At 41.6% G+C, this 19,083-nt stretch overlaps 1 protein-coding gene across 2 annotated transcripts; it reads right to left on the bottom strand.

Annotated features, from left to right (window-relative positions):
* Positions 1-24: 24 nt before the first annotated feature.
* On the bottom strand, positions 25-18,066 carry LOC131955362 (uncharacterized). 2 transcript variants are annotated; one of them, XM_059319483.1, is made up of 9 exons: positions 17,461-18,066; positions 15,565-15,697; positions 14,960-15,043; positions 8,785-8,945; positions 5,478-5,559; positions 2,791-4,967; positions 2,306-2,396; positions 954-1,090; positions 25-277 (listed from the first exon to the last, which is right to left on the bottom strand). In XM_059319483.1, exons 1-9 carry the CDS (start codon positions 17,581-17,583, stop codon positions 158-160), a joined length of 3,108 nt encoding a protein of 1,035 aa, XP_059175466.1. In that variant the 5' UTR covers positions 17,584-18,066; the 3' UTR covers positions 25-157. The 2 variants fall into 2 exon arrangements, with proteins under 2 accessions (XP_059175466.1, XP_059175467.1); XM_059319484.1 differs by lacking the exon at positions 954-1,090.
* Between the last annotated feature and the right edge of the window lie 1,017 nt (positions 18,067-19,083).

The following is a 19,083-nucleotide window of genomic DNA, read 5'->3' as shown; positions in this document are numbered from 1 at the left end:
TATTTATTACTGTACATAATAAACAAAAAAACGTCTGTTTGCTCTTTAGAAATGTGTGTGTATCGAAATCAGATTATTACAATGTGTTCAAAATAAATTTAAAACACTAGTATTGTGAGGGAAATGACTATAGATTTGTCTCCCATTCATTTTCAGCTTACTTCCCTTGGTTGTGTATTCTAGCGCTGACTATGTGCCCATCAATGTTCATTTTGTGCAGAGCTTTTGCCGCGGCGCATGCGTCGTCCTCCTTTGAAAACTTCACGTAGGCGATTCCCTATGGACAGATTGTCATATTTTATTTCAAATGCAACAGTTACATTACTCAACGGGACGTTTGCACCCGAAAGTCGAATCCCTAAGTCTAATGACCACACAGAAAAATTGCAATTTTAACATTAATAAATATTAAATATTAATAAATATATCAACTTTTCACATGGGAAAACGAAGCAGAATTTCATCTGTTTCAGAAGATGACTGACATTTTAATGGAGAGTCTGGTCAGCACTATGCCCTTCAGAGCTGAGTGAACCCGGATTCGAACTCAAGACTTTCGGGTTAGCAATCTAGCTTTCTACCTCTGGGCCATGTCCCATATGCATCTCCAACGGATGAAAAATAATAAACAAGCCATAACGTAACAGCCTCGGCGGGGCAAAGCGACAAAGTTTCAGGTTTTTTATCCGCTGGAGGGGGGGGGGGGGGCAATATTCTATACAAATTATATATTTTGTCTACTTCGTCTGGGTAGTCATCCTCGGGAGGGGGGGGGGGTAGTGCCTCCGAGAGATGCCTGAAAGAAACTCCGCAAGACGTCTTCTATTCTAAGGTAATGGATACCTGTCTACATGACTGAGAATATAAGCAAGTAAATTATAACTATAGTCATAGACACCATACTACGTTCAGCTAGTGATTCGAACCCTAAACCGTCGCGTGACGTCTGTTACCTGGAAGGCACCCGTGCTCCTGTGCTTAATGAAGTAGATTTTGGTCACGTGACCGTGTGGTTTGAGCAGGTAGAGAAGTTTGATCTCCTCCAGGTCCAGTGGGAGATTTGAGATGCAGATTGTCTTGACCTCCCCTCCTGTGAGAGACGGGCAGATAGAGCATTCAATGAAAGCTTTGGCGGGGGCCTTCATGCGCTATCATCCGCATGAGTCAATCAAAATTCTTCAAAATAATCTCGAGAGTATAGAGGACAAAGCAATATGTCCTTGTTTTATGTCAAATCGATGTACATTTCTACTGATACTGTAAATAATACATGCTACAAGAACGCTTATGTACAATGTCAGAAAAAAAAAATAGAATGCAAGTGTTTTAAAAATGTTCAAACATAATATTTTGCACTATTTTAATATTGGAATGAGATTTATAAACTCATTTTTCTCGAGATTATGTTTTTTTTTTGGACATACTACGTTTGTTTTCTAATATAACCCTCTTTAAAAACAAAATATATAAATATCATCGAGAAGGAAAAATACAAGTATAATAAATACATAAATAAACAATTTAAGGTAAGATATTATTTAAATAAATGTACATTGAGTCTGTACAAAGTCTGAGTCCACTCAGCTCTGATAGGTACCTGATACTTAAGGGAAGTAAGGGCGGCTGGACATAATGCTGACCACACACCTTTTTTTTTCATATGCGGAGGTCACAGAAACAGGTGAACGCTATTCCATCTGCCCCATGGAGTGCCAAGTTTAAAAGGGTAAGTTTTGATGCGACAAAAAGGAAACCTTATTTCATTCGGTTTTTGTGTTCTTTGTTGTCTAATGTAAATGCGAATCTAAAACTACGGCTGAATTACATTTGTGATTTTGGTGATATTGAGGAACGAAGAGATTAAGATTAGTGTTTTCTTGAGAAAGTCTTATTAGCTTCATGGAAAGAAATAGCCATAATGGCGGATCTAGTAGTAGCTTCCGGATCTTAGCCCCTCCCCCTCCCAGCCTTTTTTTTTAAATAGGGAGATAATGTAACCATATGAAATTTGATTATCTTTTGCTTAGTAGTATAATATTTAATATATGATATTTTATGATCTAAATATTTCTTAATGTTTAATTATATAGCTTTGAACTAGGCGCGGTTATAAAAGACGTGCCTACACAATATCGCATCAGAGATACAAGTGCAGAAGTATTCTTCGAATGTTTCTGTCACTATCACGTGAGTTATATCGTTTCTTGTGGAACTACCTGGTCTAGTTTAACCATGTGTCTCACCTTCCTGAGCGTGCAGCTCAATCAGCTTAAGTTACCTGATCAAGGAAAACAACACACATTACCTTTTCTTTGCCTTTTCCCTTCCACCTGGTTTTGGGACATCTCTATGTCGGCCTTGTCATCGGGGTAGTGTTGAGTGTATTCTTTGGCATCCTGGGTGGATATAGGCATAACCCAAATACTCGGCATATACTGACTACAGAGGCGCGTACGGTTTGGGGGAGGGGGTCTGTTAAGAATGGGGTTCCAAACAAACTGATCCACGGAGCTCATAAATAACAGTTAAATTATGTCTATTGGCCACAGTGCGTACTTGTATCAAATGTTTAAAAAGTTTAATAGCTAAGCTAAAAAGCAATTAGTTTACGTTCTTAAATATCATCAAGTATATGCATGCATGCATGCATTTATGCATATATATATATATATATATATATATATATATATATATATATATATATATATATATATATATATATATAAAAATTAAGACCTTATCACTAAAATAATGACATTTACAATACCTATAGACAGAAAAGAAGGGTACCTGATCGACGTAGCTGTTTGTAGAATCTAGAAATGGCTTAGGATTCGTCTCGTTTTCTGGCATGGGTATGTGGTATCCTTGACTGACAGCGGTCTCGGCGAAAACGGGCCCCATTTCAGTCTGAGAGTTCGGCGTTTTAAACTGGGCCGAGCTCTTCGCTCTTGCGCTCTCCGACCGACTGGTCCAGAAAGTCGGACTTTGAGGCGGGGAGAGCTGGAGCTTGTTATTCTTTTCCGCGGTCTGCGCATGCTCCTGCGCGCCGTTGTCGCCGCGCTTTGGGATGTACAAAAACCGCACGTGCCTGCTGTAGCCTTCGTTGTTTTTCGTGTCGTCTTTAGCCTCCTCGCCCAGGCCGAGGTTCGACGATTTTCTCTCGACGTCGTAGAACGTCGGGTCGGAGATGTGTGTCTCCTGAAACGTGGAGCACGTCTCGGCGCTGATGTCATGTCCGGGCTGGGCCCTCTGCGGAACCTGCAGCTGCTGCTTCTGCTGCTGACGCTGTTGCTGCATCTGGAACTTGGCGTGTTGGCGAATCTGGCTCTTCTCCTGGTCGGCCTGGAAATCTTTCTGCGTGTACACCCCGCCAGGGTAGCACTGGTAATCGTGGATTTCTATCGTCAACGGTTCAAGCTGCTGCCCGTATTTTTCTTCCTTAAACCGTGCTGGAGGTTTAGCGCGGCTGCAGTCTAACGGTGAACTGAATGGGAGCGGGTGTTTTAGATGCTGGACTATCGGCGCTTCAGCGGTAGGGGTGTAATCGGCCTGGACGTCCATGGCGTTCTGTGCCTGCTGGATGTCGTCCAGAGAACAGCGCAGCTCCTGCAGCTGGTGCTGGATCTTGAGGTGGGGAGGCTGCGGCGGCTTGCCCCGCGTGTCCTGCTGAGGTTTCTGCTGCTTCAGCATCTGCTCGATCTGCTCGCTGGCCACGCTCTGGAACAACTCGGACGCCAGGCTGATGATCTTCTGCTGGAGCCTGGTGTTGTCATCGGGGGCGACGTCGTTTGACCTCGGCTTAGCCTCCTCCACGTTTCCCTCGCCCGTCACCCCACTGTTACCGTTTTCCGGCTTTCTGTAAGAGGGCGCCGAGAAAGACCGGGGTTTTTTGGGCGGGCGTCTAGATACAATCACGGGCGCTGGTTCGTCGTCTTGAAAAAACATCGGAGATTCCGGTCTAGACAGAGATCTAGCCGTCCGAAAATTGGGAAGAAGCTGGGAGTTGACCATCTCAATAATTTTCTTGACCATTTCCTCCTGCTCAAAAACTCGCTCCTCGGAATCAATCAGCTTTGGTGGGTTTTTAAACTTATCGCAGGGACACTCATCGCTGCTGTGTCGCTTGGTTTGGAAGGTCGTGCGCTTGGGTTGCGTGTTGTTGAAGCTGAGATACTTCTTGGAGGAGTCCACCTGCATCTGACTGGACACACACTGGCACGGGCACGAGCAGTGCTGCTTGGAGTGGGCCGTCGAGTCCGAGTTCTGCGCCGAGACGTCGCGCCCGCCTTTGGCGCCGCAGTCCGAGAAAGAACTTCTCTGACCGATGTTGGGTTTCTCCATCTCCCACGCGCTGCGCACCACGTAGTTTTTCTGTGGCGCAGAAAACACCGGCGACGGCATGTCGAGATCGTCGTATTTCTGTGTGCAGTCCAGCATTTTCTTCGTCTGTTTCACTATCCCGAACGCATCCCCTGAACAGCCGTGGAACTTATTTTCGCATCTTTCTAAGGAGCGTTTAAAAGTGACGTTGGTTTCTGGTCTGTACCTGGCCTGCCCGTGGGGGTCGTCATCCATCAAGCCGGAGACCTGCTCACGTACGGGTGAGCACTTGTTGAGGTTCTGTATCGCCTTCTCCAGGTTGTCTAACTTTTTGATGATGCTGTTCTGTAGGTTGGCGGGGTGAGCTTGGTCCGTGATGACGGGACGGTTCAGCTCGGTCAGCGCGAAGTTAACTTTCTCCTGGTTGTCTTTGCCAGTCTTCGGCCTGCCGTGGTCAGCTACAAGCCTGCCCGCAGCGGTGTGGGTCTGCAGGTCTTGATGCTGCTGATGCTGCTGCTGATGCTGTTGATGCTGCTGTTGTTGATGTTGTTGATGCTGCTGTTGCTTCTCTGTGGCTAGCGGGGAAATAAAATCATCCGCGTGCGTTTCTCCTTTGCCAAGGCCGTAGAGGAATCTCTGGAATTCTGGAAAACACATTCAAGCAGATGTATAAAGGGAGATTTTTAAAAAAATATACATACACACACACACACACATACATATATATATATATATATATATATATATATATATATATATATATATATATATATATATATATATATATATATATATATATATATATATATATATATATATATATATATATATATATATATATATATATATATATATATATATATATATATATATATATATATATATATATATATATATATATATATATATATATATATATATATATATATATATATATATATATATATATATATATATATATATATATATATATATATATATATATATATATATATATATATATATATATATATATATATATATATATATATATATATATATATATATATATATATATATATATATATATATATATATATATATATATATATATATATATATATATACAATATTTTAAAAAATAACATATTATAACAAAAAGTTATAAAAGTTACCGATAAAGTTATCAAGATCGCCACTTATGTCCGGCCTTACTAACGGGTCGAATCGCTTGGGTGAAATGGTCAACTCTTTGAACTGTGGAGTAGATCCAACGTTACCATAAACTTCAGGGTTATGTGTGTCCGTCACAACAACTAAATAGCAGCGAACTAGCTTCTAGCGAGCATATGATTAACATGGTGCCCTGTCAAAACGGCCCGGGACAAATCGGCCCCGTCAAAACGGCCCCGTTAATACGACCCCGTCAAATCGACTCCCGACAAACCGACCCCGTCAAAATAGCCCCGTCAAAAGGGCCCCGACTTATTGGCTCCCGTCAAATGGGCTCCCGTCATATTGACTTGCGACATATCATATTGACTTGCGACATATAGGCTCCCGACAAATGGGCTCCCGATATTTAGGCTCCCGACAAATGGACTCCCGACATATTAACCCCTGACAAATAGGCTCAGGACATATTGGCTCCCGACAAAGCGGCTCCCGACATATTGGCTCCCGACATAAGGGCTCAAGACAAATGGGCTCCCGACAAATGGGCTCACGACATTTTGGCTACCGACAAATGGGCTCCCGACATATTGGCTCCCGGCAATTGGGCTCCCGACATATTGGCTTTTGGCAAAATGACTCCCGACATATTGGCTCCAGAAAAATGAATGATATGACCACTATTGGCATAAAAGTAACCATTGTGTCCTACCTCCAATACCACCATAACCTCTTTTTAATGCCCGAATGAAATTATTTTTTCATGAACCAACATTAATTCACAAACAAATCGAGCCCTTAACAGCTAAATTCCACCATTTCTAAAGTTTTGATAATGTTTAATTTACAACAGAAAAGATCTGTTGCTTAAAAGCGAGCACAGAAGTGTAAATGTATGATATACATGATGTTAACATGATAACAGCATTTTGTTTTGATAACCTACAAGCACAGTGGCGTAGCGAGGTCGGGTGTCACCCGGTGCGGCACTTAATGGTGTCACCCCCCCCCCCCCAGAGGCGTTGCGACCCTTCCCGGGGACAAACTTTCAAGTTTTCGATTTGCACCCCCCCCCCCCCCCAACTTTCGATTTGCACCCCCCCCCCCCTCAACTTTTTCTCTATATATTTTGCTATTTTTTGCCTTGGTGTCACCCCCCTAAATGGTGTCACCCGATGCGGTCCGCACCCCCCGCCCCCCCCCCCCTCGCTACGCCCCTGTACAAGCATATTGCAGTTAGGAAGGTACAGCGTGGACCCTTCTCCCCACACAATGAGTTGGAACAGCCTATAACCGACTCAATTATGGATGTCATAGATAGATGACCCTTAAATTAAAACATACTATATTTTATAATAGATAAACTAATATAAAAATAAGGCCTGCCGAACAAGAGATGCATACGTTGTATTACATAAGAGTGTTGGATAAGCTAACTCTAAAGAATATTGATGAAGGGGTCCCACTGGCAGATGTCATATTCAATGAGACCGCTTTGCCGGGAGACTTAGTCTCTACAGAAACGGTATTGTATAATACAGTTGAATGTAGCATTGTTTTCTTTATAGTTTACGTTTACGTCGTGGTGTCACCCCCCCCCCCCTCTTGATATAATTTTCGATTTGTACTTAGAAGACTATTTAACTTTAACTAATGGATCTGGAAAATGGCATTTCATTCTATAAATTTTACAATTTTTTGCCTTTGGTGTCACCACCCCTAAATGGTGTCACCCGTTGCGGTCCGCACCCCCCGCCTCGCCATCGCTACGCCTCTGCGTTAGGCTACAGAGGAGTTAAACGAAGAGATCAACTTCTACTTACGATGGATATTTTTTAATATATAAATATTCTGAAGGCAACATTTTGTATTTTATATGTCCTGATTTTGTATTTATACTATATTATTATGCTTGCCTACTACTGCTAAAAAGTTTATTTATAGGCTGATTCTCTCAATGTCTTGCACGACAACGCCTGTAGTGTTATTATAACGATTGGGCTCTGTTTGACCCACAAACACTGATTCCCACTGCCGAAACGGTGGGGGGGGGGGGGCTTTTTGGAACTTTTAACCTTTTTCTTTTTTAAAATTATTTATATGTAACAAATATTAAAATTCCATTGTAAAAGTTTTAATTTTTTATGAGGGAAAAGGGCCCCTATGTGCCTTTGGCCCCCATGCCTTGCTTACGCTAGCTTTACGGTAGCTACGCCACTGTGTCAGTGGTCCTTTTGTCTGGAGCCAAATTGACAGGAGCCTTTTTGTCGGGAGCCAAAATGACGCTAGCCTATTTGTCGGGAGTCGTAATGACGGGGGCCGTTTTGTGGAAAAAACTAAATGACGGGAGACTATATGTCGGGAGCCAAAATGACGGGAGCCTATTTGTCAGGAGCCTTATTGACTGGAGCCCTTTTGTCGGGAGCCTATATAACGGGAGCCTATTTGTCGGTAGCCTAAATGACGGGAGCCTATTTGTCGGGAGCCTATATGACGGGGTCCATATGTCGCTGGCCCTTTTGACGGGGCTGATTTGACGGGGTCGTTTTGACGGGGTCGTTTTGTCGGGGTCGTTTTGACGGGGCCGTTTCGTCATTGGCCGAATCGACGCCGCACGGATTAACATACGTATAACGACCACAATGTCTATAATACCTAACCATAGGGCTGGTAAGTAGGTCACCAACCTCTTCCACGGTTCAATAAAACCTGCATGAGCCATAGAACTGGCTGGTGACCTACTTACCAGCCCTATACCAAATGTGAACCTACTACCATAACAGCTTTTGTCAACCTACCATACTAGATGTGAACGTACCGTAACACGTTTTGTGAGCCTGTCGTAAACCTAACATGACACGCTTTGTAAACCCACTACCCTAACACCTTTTGTGAACCTAACATGATAGGTTTTGTGAACCTATCATACAAGCCAAAACACGTTTTTTGAACATAACATTGAGGACCTACCATACCAGATCGGAACCTACTACCATAACAGGTTTTGTGAACCTATCATAACACGTTTTATGAGCCTACCATAATATTTCGTGAACCTACCGTAACAGGTTTTGTGAACCTACCGTAACAGGTTTTGTGAACCTAACATAACCGGTTTTGTGAACCTAACATAACCGGTTTTGTTAACGTACCGTAACAGGTTTTGTGAACCTATCGTGACACGCTTTGTGAACCTACCATAATATTTCGTGAACCTACCATAATATTTCGTGAACCTACCATAACAGGTTTTGTGAACCTACCGTAACAGGTTTTGTGAACCTACCCTAACAGGTTTAGTGAACCTACCGTAACAGGCTCCTCTGATTCGGGCGGACTTTCTAGTAGTTGTTGGCTGGCCTTTTCCTTCCTGGCGACATAATCGTGAAACCTGAGCTCCAGTTTTCGCAACCTGCGGCAGGTTTCTCTTTCAGCGGGCGTGGGACGTGCGTCCGGTGGGGTAGAACTAACTGCGGTACACAATACACTCAAATTATAGGAGGTGGGGTAGAACTAACTGCGGTACACAATACACTCAAGTTATAGGAGGTGGGGTAGAACTAACTGCGGTACACAATACACTCAAGTTATAGGAGGTGGGGTAGAACTAACTGCGGTACACAATACACTCAAGTTATAGGAGGTGGGGTAGAACTAACTGCGGTACACAATACACACAAGTTATCGGAGGTGGGTTAGAACTAACTGCGGTACACAATACACTCAAGTTATAAGAGGTGGGGTAGTATAACTACGGTACACAATACACTCAAGTTATAGGAGGTGGGGTAGAACTAACTGCGGTACACAATACACTCAAGTTATAGGAGGTGGGGTAGAACTAACTGCGGTACACTCAAGTTATAGGAGGTGGGGTAGAACTAACTGCGGTACACAATACACTCAAGTTATAGGAGGTGGGGTAGAACTAACTGCGGTACACAATACACTCAAGTTATAGGAGGTGGGGTAGAACTAACTGCGGTACACAATACACTCAAGTTATAGGAGGTGGGGTAGAACTAACTGCGGTACACAATACACTCAAGTTATAGGAGGTGGGGTAGAACTAACTGCGGTACACAATACACACAAGTTATCGGAGGTGGGTTAGAACTAACTGCGGTACACAATACACTCAAGTTATAAGAGGTGGGGTAGTATAACTACGGTACACAATACACTCAAGTTATAGGAGGTGGGGTAGAACTAACTGCGGTACACAATACACTCAAGTTATAGGAGGTGGGGTAGAACTAACTGCGGTACACAATACACTCAAGTTATAGGAGGTGGGGTAGAACTAACTGCGGTACACAATACACTCAAGTTATAGGAGGTGGGGTAGAACTAACTGCGGTACACAATACACTCAAGTTATATGAGGTGGGGTAGAACTAACTGCGGTACACAATACACTCAAGTTATAGTAGGTGGGGTTGAACTAACTGCGGTACACAATACACTCAAGTTATAGGAGGTGGGGTAGAACTAACTGCGGTACACAATACACTCAAGTTATATGAGGTGGGGTAGAACTAACTGCGGTACACAATACACTCAAGTTATAGGAGGTGGGGTAGAACTAACTGCGGTACACTCAAGTTATAGGAGGTGGGGTAGAACTAACTGCGGTACACAATACACTCAAGTTATAGGAGGTGGGGTAGAACTAACTGCGGTACACAATACACTCAAGTTATAGGAGGTGGGGTAGAACTAACTGCGGTACACAATACACTCAAGTTATAGGAGGTGGGGTAGAACTAACTGCGGTACACAATACTATAGGAGGTGGGGGTAGAACTAACTGCGGTACACAATACACACAAGTTATAGGAGGTGGGGTAGAACTAACTGCGGTACACAATACACTCAAGATATAGGAGGTGGGGTAGAACTAACTGCGGTACACAATACACTCAAGTTATAGGAGGTGGGGTAGAACTAACTGCGGTACACAATACACTCAAGTTATAGTAGGTGGGGTAGAACTAACTGCGGTACACAATACACTTAAGTTATAGGAGGTGGGGTAGAACTAACTGCGGTACACTCAAGTTATAGGAGATGGGGTAGAACTAACTGCGGTACACAATACACTCAAGATATAGGAGGTGGGGTAGAACTAACTGCGGTACACAATACACTCAAGTTATAGGAGGTGGGGTAGAACTAACTGCGGTACACAATACACTCAAGTTATAGGAGGTGGGGTAGAACTAACTGCGGTACACAATACACTCAAGATATAGGAGGTGGGGTAGAACTAACTGTGGTACACAATACACTCAAGTTATAGGAGATGGGGTAGAACTAACTGCGGTACACAATACACTCAAGATATAGGAGGTGGGGTAGAACTAACTGCGGTACACTCAAGTTATAGGAGGTGGGGTAGAACTAACTGCGGTACACAATACACTCAAGTTATAGGAGGTGGGGTAGAACTAACTGCGGTACACAATACACTCAAGTTATAGGAGGTGGGGTAGAACTAACTGCGGTACACAATACACTCAAGTTATAGGAGGTGGGGTAGAACTAACTGCGGTACACAATACACTCAAGTTATAGGAGGTGGGGTAGAACTAACTGCGGTACACAATACACTCAAGTTATAGTAGGTGGGGTTGAACTAACTGCGGTACACAATACACTTGAGTTATAGGAGGTGGGGTAGAACTAACTGCGGTACACTCAAGTTATAGGAGATGGGGTAGAACTAACTGCGGTACACAATACACTCAAGATATAGGAGGTGGGGTAGAACTAACTGCGGTACACAATACACTCAAGTTATAGGAGGTGGGGTAGAACTAACTGCGGTACACAATACACTCAAGTTATAGGAGGTGGGGTAGAACTAACTGCGGTACACAATACACTCAAGATATAGGAGGTGGGGTAGAACTAACTGTGGTACACAATACACTCAAGTTATAGGAGATGGGGTAGAACTAACTGCGGTACACAATACACTCAAGATATAGGAGGTGGGGTAGAACTAACTGCGGTACACTCAAGTTATAGGAGGTGGGGTAGAACTAACTGCGGTACACAATACACTCAAGTTATAGGAGGTGGGGTAGAACTAACTGCGGTACACAATACACTCAAGTTATAGGAGGTGGGGTAGAACTAACTGCGGTACACAATACACTCAAGTTATAGGAGGTGGGGTAGAACTAACTGCGGTACACAATACACTCAAGTTATAGGAGGTGGGGTAGAACTAACTGCGGTACACAATACACTCAAGTTATAGGAGGTGGGGTAGAACTAACTGCGGTACACAATACACTCAAGTTATAGGAGGTGGGGTAGAACTATCTGCGGTACACAATACACTCAAGTTATAGGAGGTGGGGTAGAACTAACTGCGGTACACAATACACTCAAGTTATAGGAGGTGGGGTAGAACTAACTGCGGTACACAATACACTCAAGTTATAGGAGGTGGGGTAGAACTAACTGCGGTACACTTAAGTTATAGTACACTTAAGTTATAGGAGGTGGGGTAGAACTAACTGTGGTACACTCAAGTTATAGGAGGTGGGGTAGAACTAACTGCGGTACACAATACACTCAAGTTATAGGAGGTGGGGTAGAACTAACTGCGGTACACATTATACTCAAGTTATAGGAGGTGGGGTAGAACTAACTGTGGTACACAGTACACTCAAGTTATAGGAGGTGGGGTAGAACTAACTGCGGTACACAATACACTCAAGTTATAGGAGGTGGGGTAGAACTAACTGCGGTACACAATACACTCAAGTTATAGGAGGTGGGGTAGAACTAACTGCGATACACTCAAGTTATAGGAGGTGGGGTAGAACTAACTGTGGTACACTCAAGTTATCGGAGGTGGGGTAGAACTAACTGCGGTACATAATACACTCAAGTTATAGGAGGTGGGGTAGAACTAACTGCGGTACACAACACACTCAAGTTATAGGAGGTGGGGTAGAACTAACTGCGGTACACAATACACTCAAGTTATAGGAGGTGGGGTAAAACTAACTGTGGTACACTCAAGTTATAGGAGGTGGGGTAGAACTAACTGCGGTACACAATACACTCAAGTTATAGGAGGTGGGGTAGAACTAACTGCGGTACACAATACACTCAAGTTATAGGAGGTGGGGTAGAACTAACTGCGGTACACAATACACTCAAGTTATAGGAGGTGGGGTAGAACTAACTGCGGTACACAATATACTCAAGTTATAGGAGGTGGGGTAGAACTAACTGCGGTACACAATACACTCAAGTTATAGGAGGTGGGGTAGAACTAACTGCGGTACACAATACACTCAAGTTATAGGAGGTGGGGTAGAACTAACTGCGGTACACTTAAGTTATAGGAGGTGGGGTAGAACTAACTGTGGTACACTCAAGTTATAGGAGGTGGGGTAGAACTAACTGCGGTACACAATACACTCAAGTTATAGGAGGTGGGGTAGAACTAACTGCGGTACACATTATACTCAAGTTATAGGAGGTGGGGTAGAACTGTGGTACACAGTACACTCAAGTTATAGGAGGTGGGGTAGAACTAACTGCGGTACACAATACACTCAAGTTATAGGAGGTGGGGTAGAACTAACTGCGGTACACAATACACTCAAGTTATAGGAGGTGGGGTAGAACTAACTGCGGTACACAATACACTCAAGTTATAGGAGGTGGGGTAGAACTAACTGCGGTACACAATACACTCAAGTTATAGGAGGTGGGGTAGAACTAACTGCGATACACTCAAGTTATAGGAGGTGGGGTAGAACTAACTGTGGTACACTCAAGTTATCGGAGGTGGGGTAGAACTAACTGCGGTACATAATACACTCAAGTTATAGGAGGTGGGGTAGAACTAACTGCGGTACACAACACACTCAAGTTATAGGAGGTGGGGTAGAACTAACTGCGGTACACAATACACTCAAGTTATAGGAGGTGGGGTAGAACTAACTGTGGTACACTCAAGTTATAGGAGGTGGGGTAGAACTAACTGCGGTACACAATACACTCAAGTTATAGGAGGTGGGGTAGAACTAACTGCGGTACACAATACACTCAAGTTATAGGAGGTGGGGTAGAACTAACTGCGGTACACAATACACTCAAGTTATGGGAGGTGGGGTAGAACTAACTGCGGTACACAATACACTCAAGTTATAGGAGGTGGGGTAGAACTAACTGCGGTACACAATACACTCAAGTTATAGGAGGTGGGGTAGAACTAACTGCGGTACACAATACACTCAAGTTATAGGAGGTGGGGTAGAACTAACTGCGGTACACTCAAGTTATAGGAGGTGGGGTAGAACTAACTGCGGTACACAATACACTCAAGTTATAGGAGGTGGGGTAGAACTAACTGCGGTACACAACACACTCAAGTTATAGGAGGTGGGGTAGAACTAACTGCGGTACACAATACACTCAAGTTATAGGAGGTGGGGTAGAACTAACTGTGGTACACTCAAGTTATAGGAGGTGGGGTAGAACTAACTGCGGTACACAATACACTCAAGTTATAGGAGGTGGGGTAGAACTAACTGCGGTACACAATACACTCAAGTTATAGGAGGTGGGGTAGAACTAACTGCGGTACACAATACACTCAAGTTATGGGAGGTGGGGTAGAACTAACTGCGGTACACAATACACTCAAGTTATAGGAGGTGGGGTAGAACTAACTGCGGTACACAATACACTCAAGTTATAGGAGGTGGGGTAGAACTAACTGCGGTACACAATACACTCAAGTTATAGGAGGTGGGGTAGAACTAACTGCGGTACACTCAAGTTATAGGAGGTGGGGTAGAACTAACTGCGGTACACAATACACTCAAGTTATAGGAGGTGGGGTAGAACTAACTGCGGTACACAATACACTCAAGTTATAGTAGGTGGGGTTGAACTAACTGCGGTACACAATACACTTAAGTTATAGGAGGTGGGGTAGAACTAACTGCGGTACACTCAAGTTATAGGAGATGGGGTAGAACTAACTGCGGTACACAATACACTCAAGATATAGGAGGTGGGGTAGAACTAACTGCGGTACACAATACACTCAAGTTATAGGAGGTGGGGTAGAACTAACTGCGGTACACAATACACTCAAGTTAAAGGACTTGGTTTAATAATCGTGGTAGATCTAGATACAGTGAACAGAAAGTCTAGTTATTAAAGAATATTCAATTAGCGAAACGGAAATAAATTTAGCGGGGAAAAGTCTGGCTATTGGTTGAATTAACTTTGTAGCTGCTGGTTACATTAGCTGTGTGGCTGCTGGATGACTTACCTGTGTGACTGCGAGATGACTTACCTGTATGATTGCTGGATGACTTACCTGTGTGATTGCTGGATGACTTACCTGTGTGACTGCTGGATGACTTACCTGTATGTTTGCTGGATGGCTTACCTTTAAGTTTGCTGGTTGACTTACCTGTGTGACTGCGAGATGACTTACCAGTTTCAGCCGTCGAACCCGTTGCCGCGGTGCTGGACTCTTTCGTCGAGGCTTCGCTGCTTGATTCTGATTTGTCGTCTTGGTCTGGCAAAAGTTGTTAAATGCATACAATGGTGAGCATTGCAGATCAAGAGCCGATTAAGGAAAATTGGGAAAACAGAGTAAGCATATTATTATGTTAGAACTTGAACGAATGGTAATAACTATACGATGGGGGAAATGTAGACCACATGTCACTTTATTAGAACTAACAACCTGACAATAAATCAACATACAAATGGAAATGCTGACTATATATCACTATGTTACGACTTTAACAAGTAGTATAGGTATACGATGGTAAATGTAGACTAATTATCACTATGTGAGAACTTAACAAACTGACAATAAATCAACTGTAGGAGAAATATAGGCAACATATCATACATTAAACAAACAGTACAAATATACAATGAGGAAATGTTAAAACTTAAATAAAAAGCAATAATTGTACGATGGAAGCGTAGACCAAATACCAGAACTTAACAAACTGGTTATGTTAAAACAAATAGTAATAAATGTACGGAGGGAATTGCAGACTACAACGTTAACACAAGCGGACCCACCAAAGAGCTCTGTGGCCATAAGGATCAACTTGACACAAGCAGAATAGGCCGTCTCCAGCTTCTCCATGGCCTTGGTGAACTGCCGAGGTGTGATCTCTGAGGCTGCCTCAAGCCTGGAGTACATCTTCTCCGCCTGCAAGGAGTGGAGCAGTTGTTTAGAGAGTTATCCATTATTGACGCCCATAATACACTAAATTGTTGACTCTCGCCTTTGAGTCTGTATTTTTCGGGTGCTATTTAAAACACAGTGAAAACGAATTCGAGGCTAATAATTAATTCTATCAATGGCCTAAACTTGGGGTTCTACTCCCACCATATTCTCGACTAAAACAGCGATATAAAAAAAATGAATGAAATGCTGTATTATCATAAAGGTGTTTTAATCAGGGTTTCTTTCAGACACTTTTTTCCGGAAGGGGCACTTAAAACTTCAGGGCGGGGAGCTGAAGATTGGATGGAGACTGATTAAATTATATATTTTATACATACATTTTGATATCTATTCCATTACGTTCGCGAGAGGGAACAGTTTTTTTATAAGAACCATTTTCACTTGTAATTGTATAGCTTCCCGAGCCCTAATCCTTACCCTAGCCAAGGCACACATCTTAAGTCTGACACGAACTAAGACCTGGCGATCACAAATAAGTGATCTAACAAACACGTATCAAAGTAAGCATAGTTGAAACTGTCGGAGTACTCACGTTTTGGTTTTGATAATCTCGATTTTGTTTAAACTCTGAACTAGAGATCACAATAAAATACTTAAAAAAAACTTTTTAAAAAACCACGTTTTTCTTGTGGACTAAAAAGTAGAAAATAACTATTTACATACATTTGATGACAAAAAACGTGGGTCGGGCAGATGGGTCGGGAAATTTGATGGTGAACGTACCCACGTTTTTTGTCATCAAATGTATGTAAATAGTTATTTTCTACTTTTTAGTCCACAAGAAAAACGTGGTTTTTTAAAAAGTTTTTTTTAAGTATTTTATTTTCTCCTTTTTAGTCCGTTGCTACACATGAAAAACGTGGTTTTTAAAAAGTTTTTTATATAGTTTATTTTCTACTTTATCTAATGACTTGATTAAGTATGAATTGACTAAATGTTTATAAATACACGGACTAAAAAAATCTTGAGCGACCAGGATTCGAACCTGGGTTGTCGCGGCCACAACGCGAAGTACTAACCACTATACGATCACGGCCAGCGCGCTCACATCGATTGGGGCCGAAGTAACTGTGTCAACAAGCCTCCAGTCTTGTCGGTATCTTTAGAAATCATGTCCTCAATTTTATGGTCCTTTGGGCGTAATTAAATTAAGCTAATTACGGTCTCTAATTGCTAGTTTTTATGATTGCATCTGAAATTGTTAGGCGAAAGTAACCTGCATGCCAAATTTCAGATCTATAGAGCAATCAGAAGTGGGCTAATTTTCGATGTCAATTTTAACAACAAACACATCCACGCGAAGCTGAGTTAATAAAAACGTGTTAAAAATGTGACCTTATATCTTTCAATATATCAAAATATCAATAATCACGTTTTAAACATATCTAATAATAAAATTATCTATTGTTGGTATCGATGAGGATTTTGTTCTAGCTTTGACTTAGCGATCACACAAAAGTGACCTTACATCTAAATGTCATAGTTGCACGTATGGGAGTACTCACATTGATGGTCTTGATTTTGTTCTAACCCTGACCAAGCGATTTCAAACAGTTGACCTTAGGTATCAGTGTAAACTTAGTAGCATGTGTGGAAGTACTCACGTTTTGAACATATCCATTGATGGTCTCGATGAGGATTTTGTTCTAACCCTGACCTAGGCATTACAAACAGTTGATCTTAGATATCAGTGTAAACATAGTTGCAAGTGTGGAAGTACTCACGTTTTGAACATATCCATTGATGGTCTCGATGAGGATTTTGTTCTCAGTACTGATCAGCTTGAGCTTAGTTTTCAGCGACCTCTTGATGGCTTGTCTGGACACCAGTATGGGAGATTTGGGCATGGCGAGTGGTTTGTTGTTTTTTATAACTATCGCGACCAACTACTCACGGGGACTTAATTGTATAGTACTACACATGAACCCCCCATAAGGAATCCAGACAAGGTTACAAGCATGTTACGTTGTGGTGTCACATCAGGAAACTTACAGCAACGCCCCGAGTTCTAATCTCATGGTCTATGACAGAACATCCCTTTACGGGTTTTTGAAAAGCATGAAAAGAAAGGCTTTATCACCGCGAAATCGGACAAGATTTACGGGTCAATGGAAGGTATGACTGAAAATAAAGATTTGACGGTAAATACAAGACTTCTACTGTTGAAAACAGTTCGGTGCATAACAAAAACTAGACCACTTTAAGGCTAGAACTAGCAAAGCACCGAAGTGTATAGATGTATTAGTATTTTCTGCAATCAAATACTCGCAACTTATAAAATCAACTACACTTCAATATGTTTAGTTGTCTGCCATTTTGTTTATTCCGGAAAGTCTAGTGCGAAATGGTGCAACGCGTATAGTTTTCATGGGAATTTCCCATACACAGATCAAACTTCTAAACAAAACGGAAAAAACAAATGCGATTGTCATTTATGAAAGTGTAGACTTGTGCCTAGTGTATCATTGTCGTAACAAACGGAAACAACAGTTTTCTTATTATTAGCTTTTTAACCCTTATTACATAAGGAAAGAAAATTAAAGCATACTACTTTCAGAAATTCAATAATAAATTTAAATATATTTTAATAATACAAATTTGAAAAGGAAAAAAAAAATAGCGAGAGTTAATTTACTTCTTAGTGGCAAACGCAATTTGTGTACATTTGTTTTGTATTACAACTTTTGATTGGCAGATATTGCCATAGGCCCAAAATGCCATGACTCTAAAGCTGCTAAAACAGTAGTTGTATTGTTTTTAATAGCAACGTAATTTATGTTTTAAACTAAAAATACATTATTTCAGTTTCAAATTTCAATCAAACTAACGTATCTAATAAGAAATATCAATACCATTTTCTGAAAGTGTCTTCTTAGGCTATTAAATATTAGGCTATTAAAAAGTCACAATTTTAGTTACTTGCAGTTTTATTTTATTTATTTATTTATTTTTTTTTGCCTCAGACATGTAATTAAAATAGTTAACTATTGGCTATGATATTCTTTCTGTGGATCAAACTCTTTAAAAATAAGGGAAGTAAAAAATAAATAAAAATCAAAAGGCATACATAATTGTGTCCCTTTGTGGAGGTTTATTTTTTTTTTATTCATAAGTGAAGAATTTAACACACGTAAAATAATTAGTAAATGTTTATAAATATATCAACAAATGCTTGTAATGAAACCAACACTCTAACAAATGGCTTTAAAAAAAACCTTCATATTGGTTGATTGAGTGGCTAAACTTTGTTAACTTATACCTCATGACTGGTTACTGTTCTAACATAGCTAACTTAAGTCTAAGAAGAAAAAAAAACGTAGAGTTTTCTTTAGAAACTGTCGGCTCAC

This window comes from Physella acuta, unplaced genomic scaffold (genome assembly GCF_028476545.2).
Source record: "Physella acuta isolate Inbredline_101_S28 unplaced genomic scaffold, ASM2847654v3 ptg001064l, whole genome shotgun sequence".
NCBI lineage: Eukaryota > Metazoa > Mollusca > Gastropoda > Physidae > Physella > Physella acuta.
Note: the sequence above shows the minus strand (reverse complement) of the source record. Positions and strands in the feature narration are given on the sequence as shown.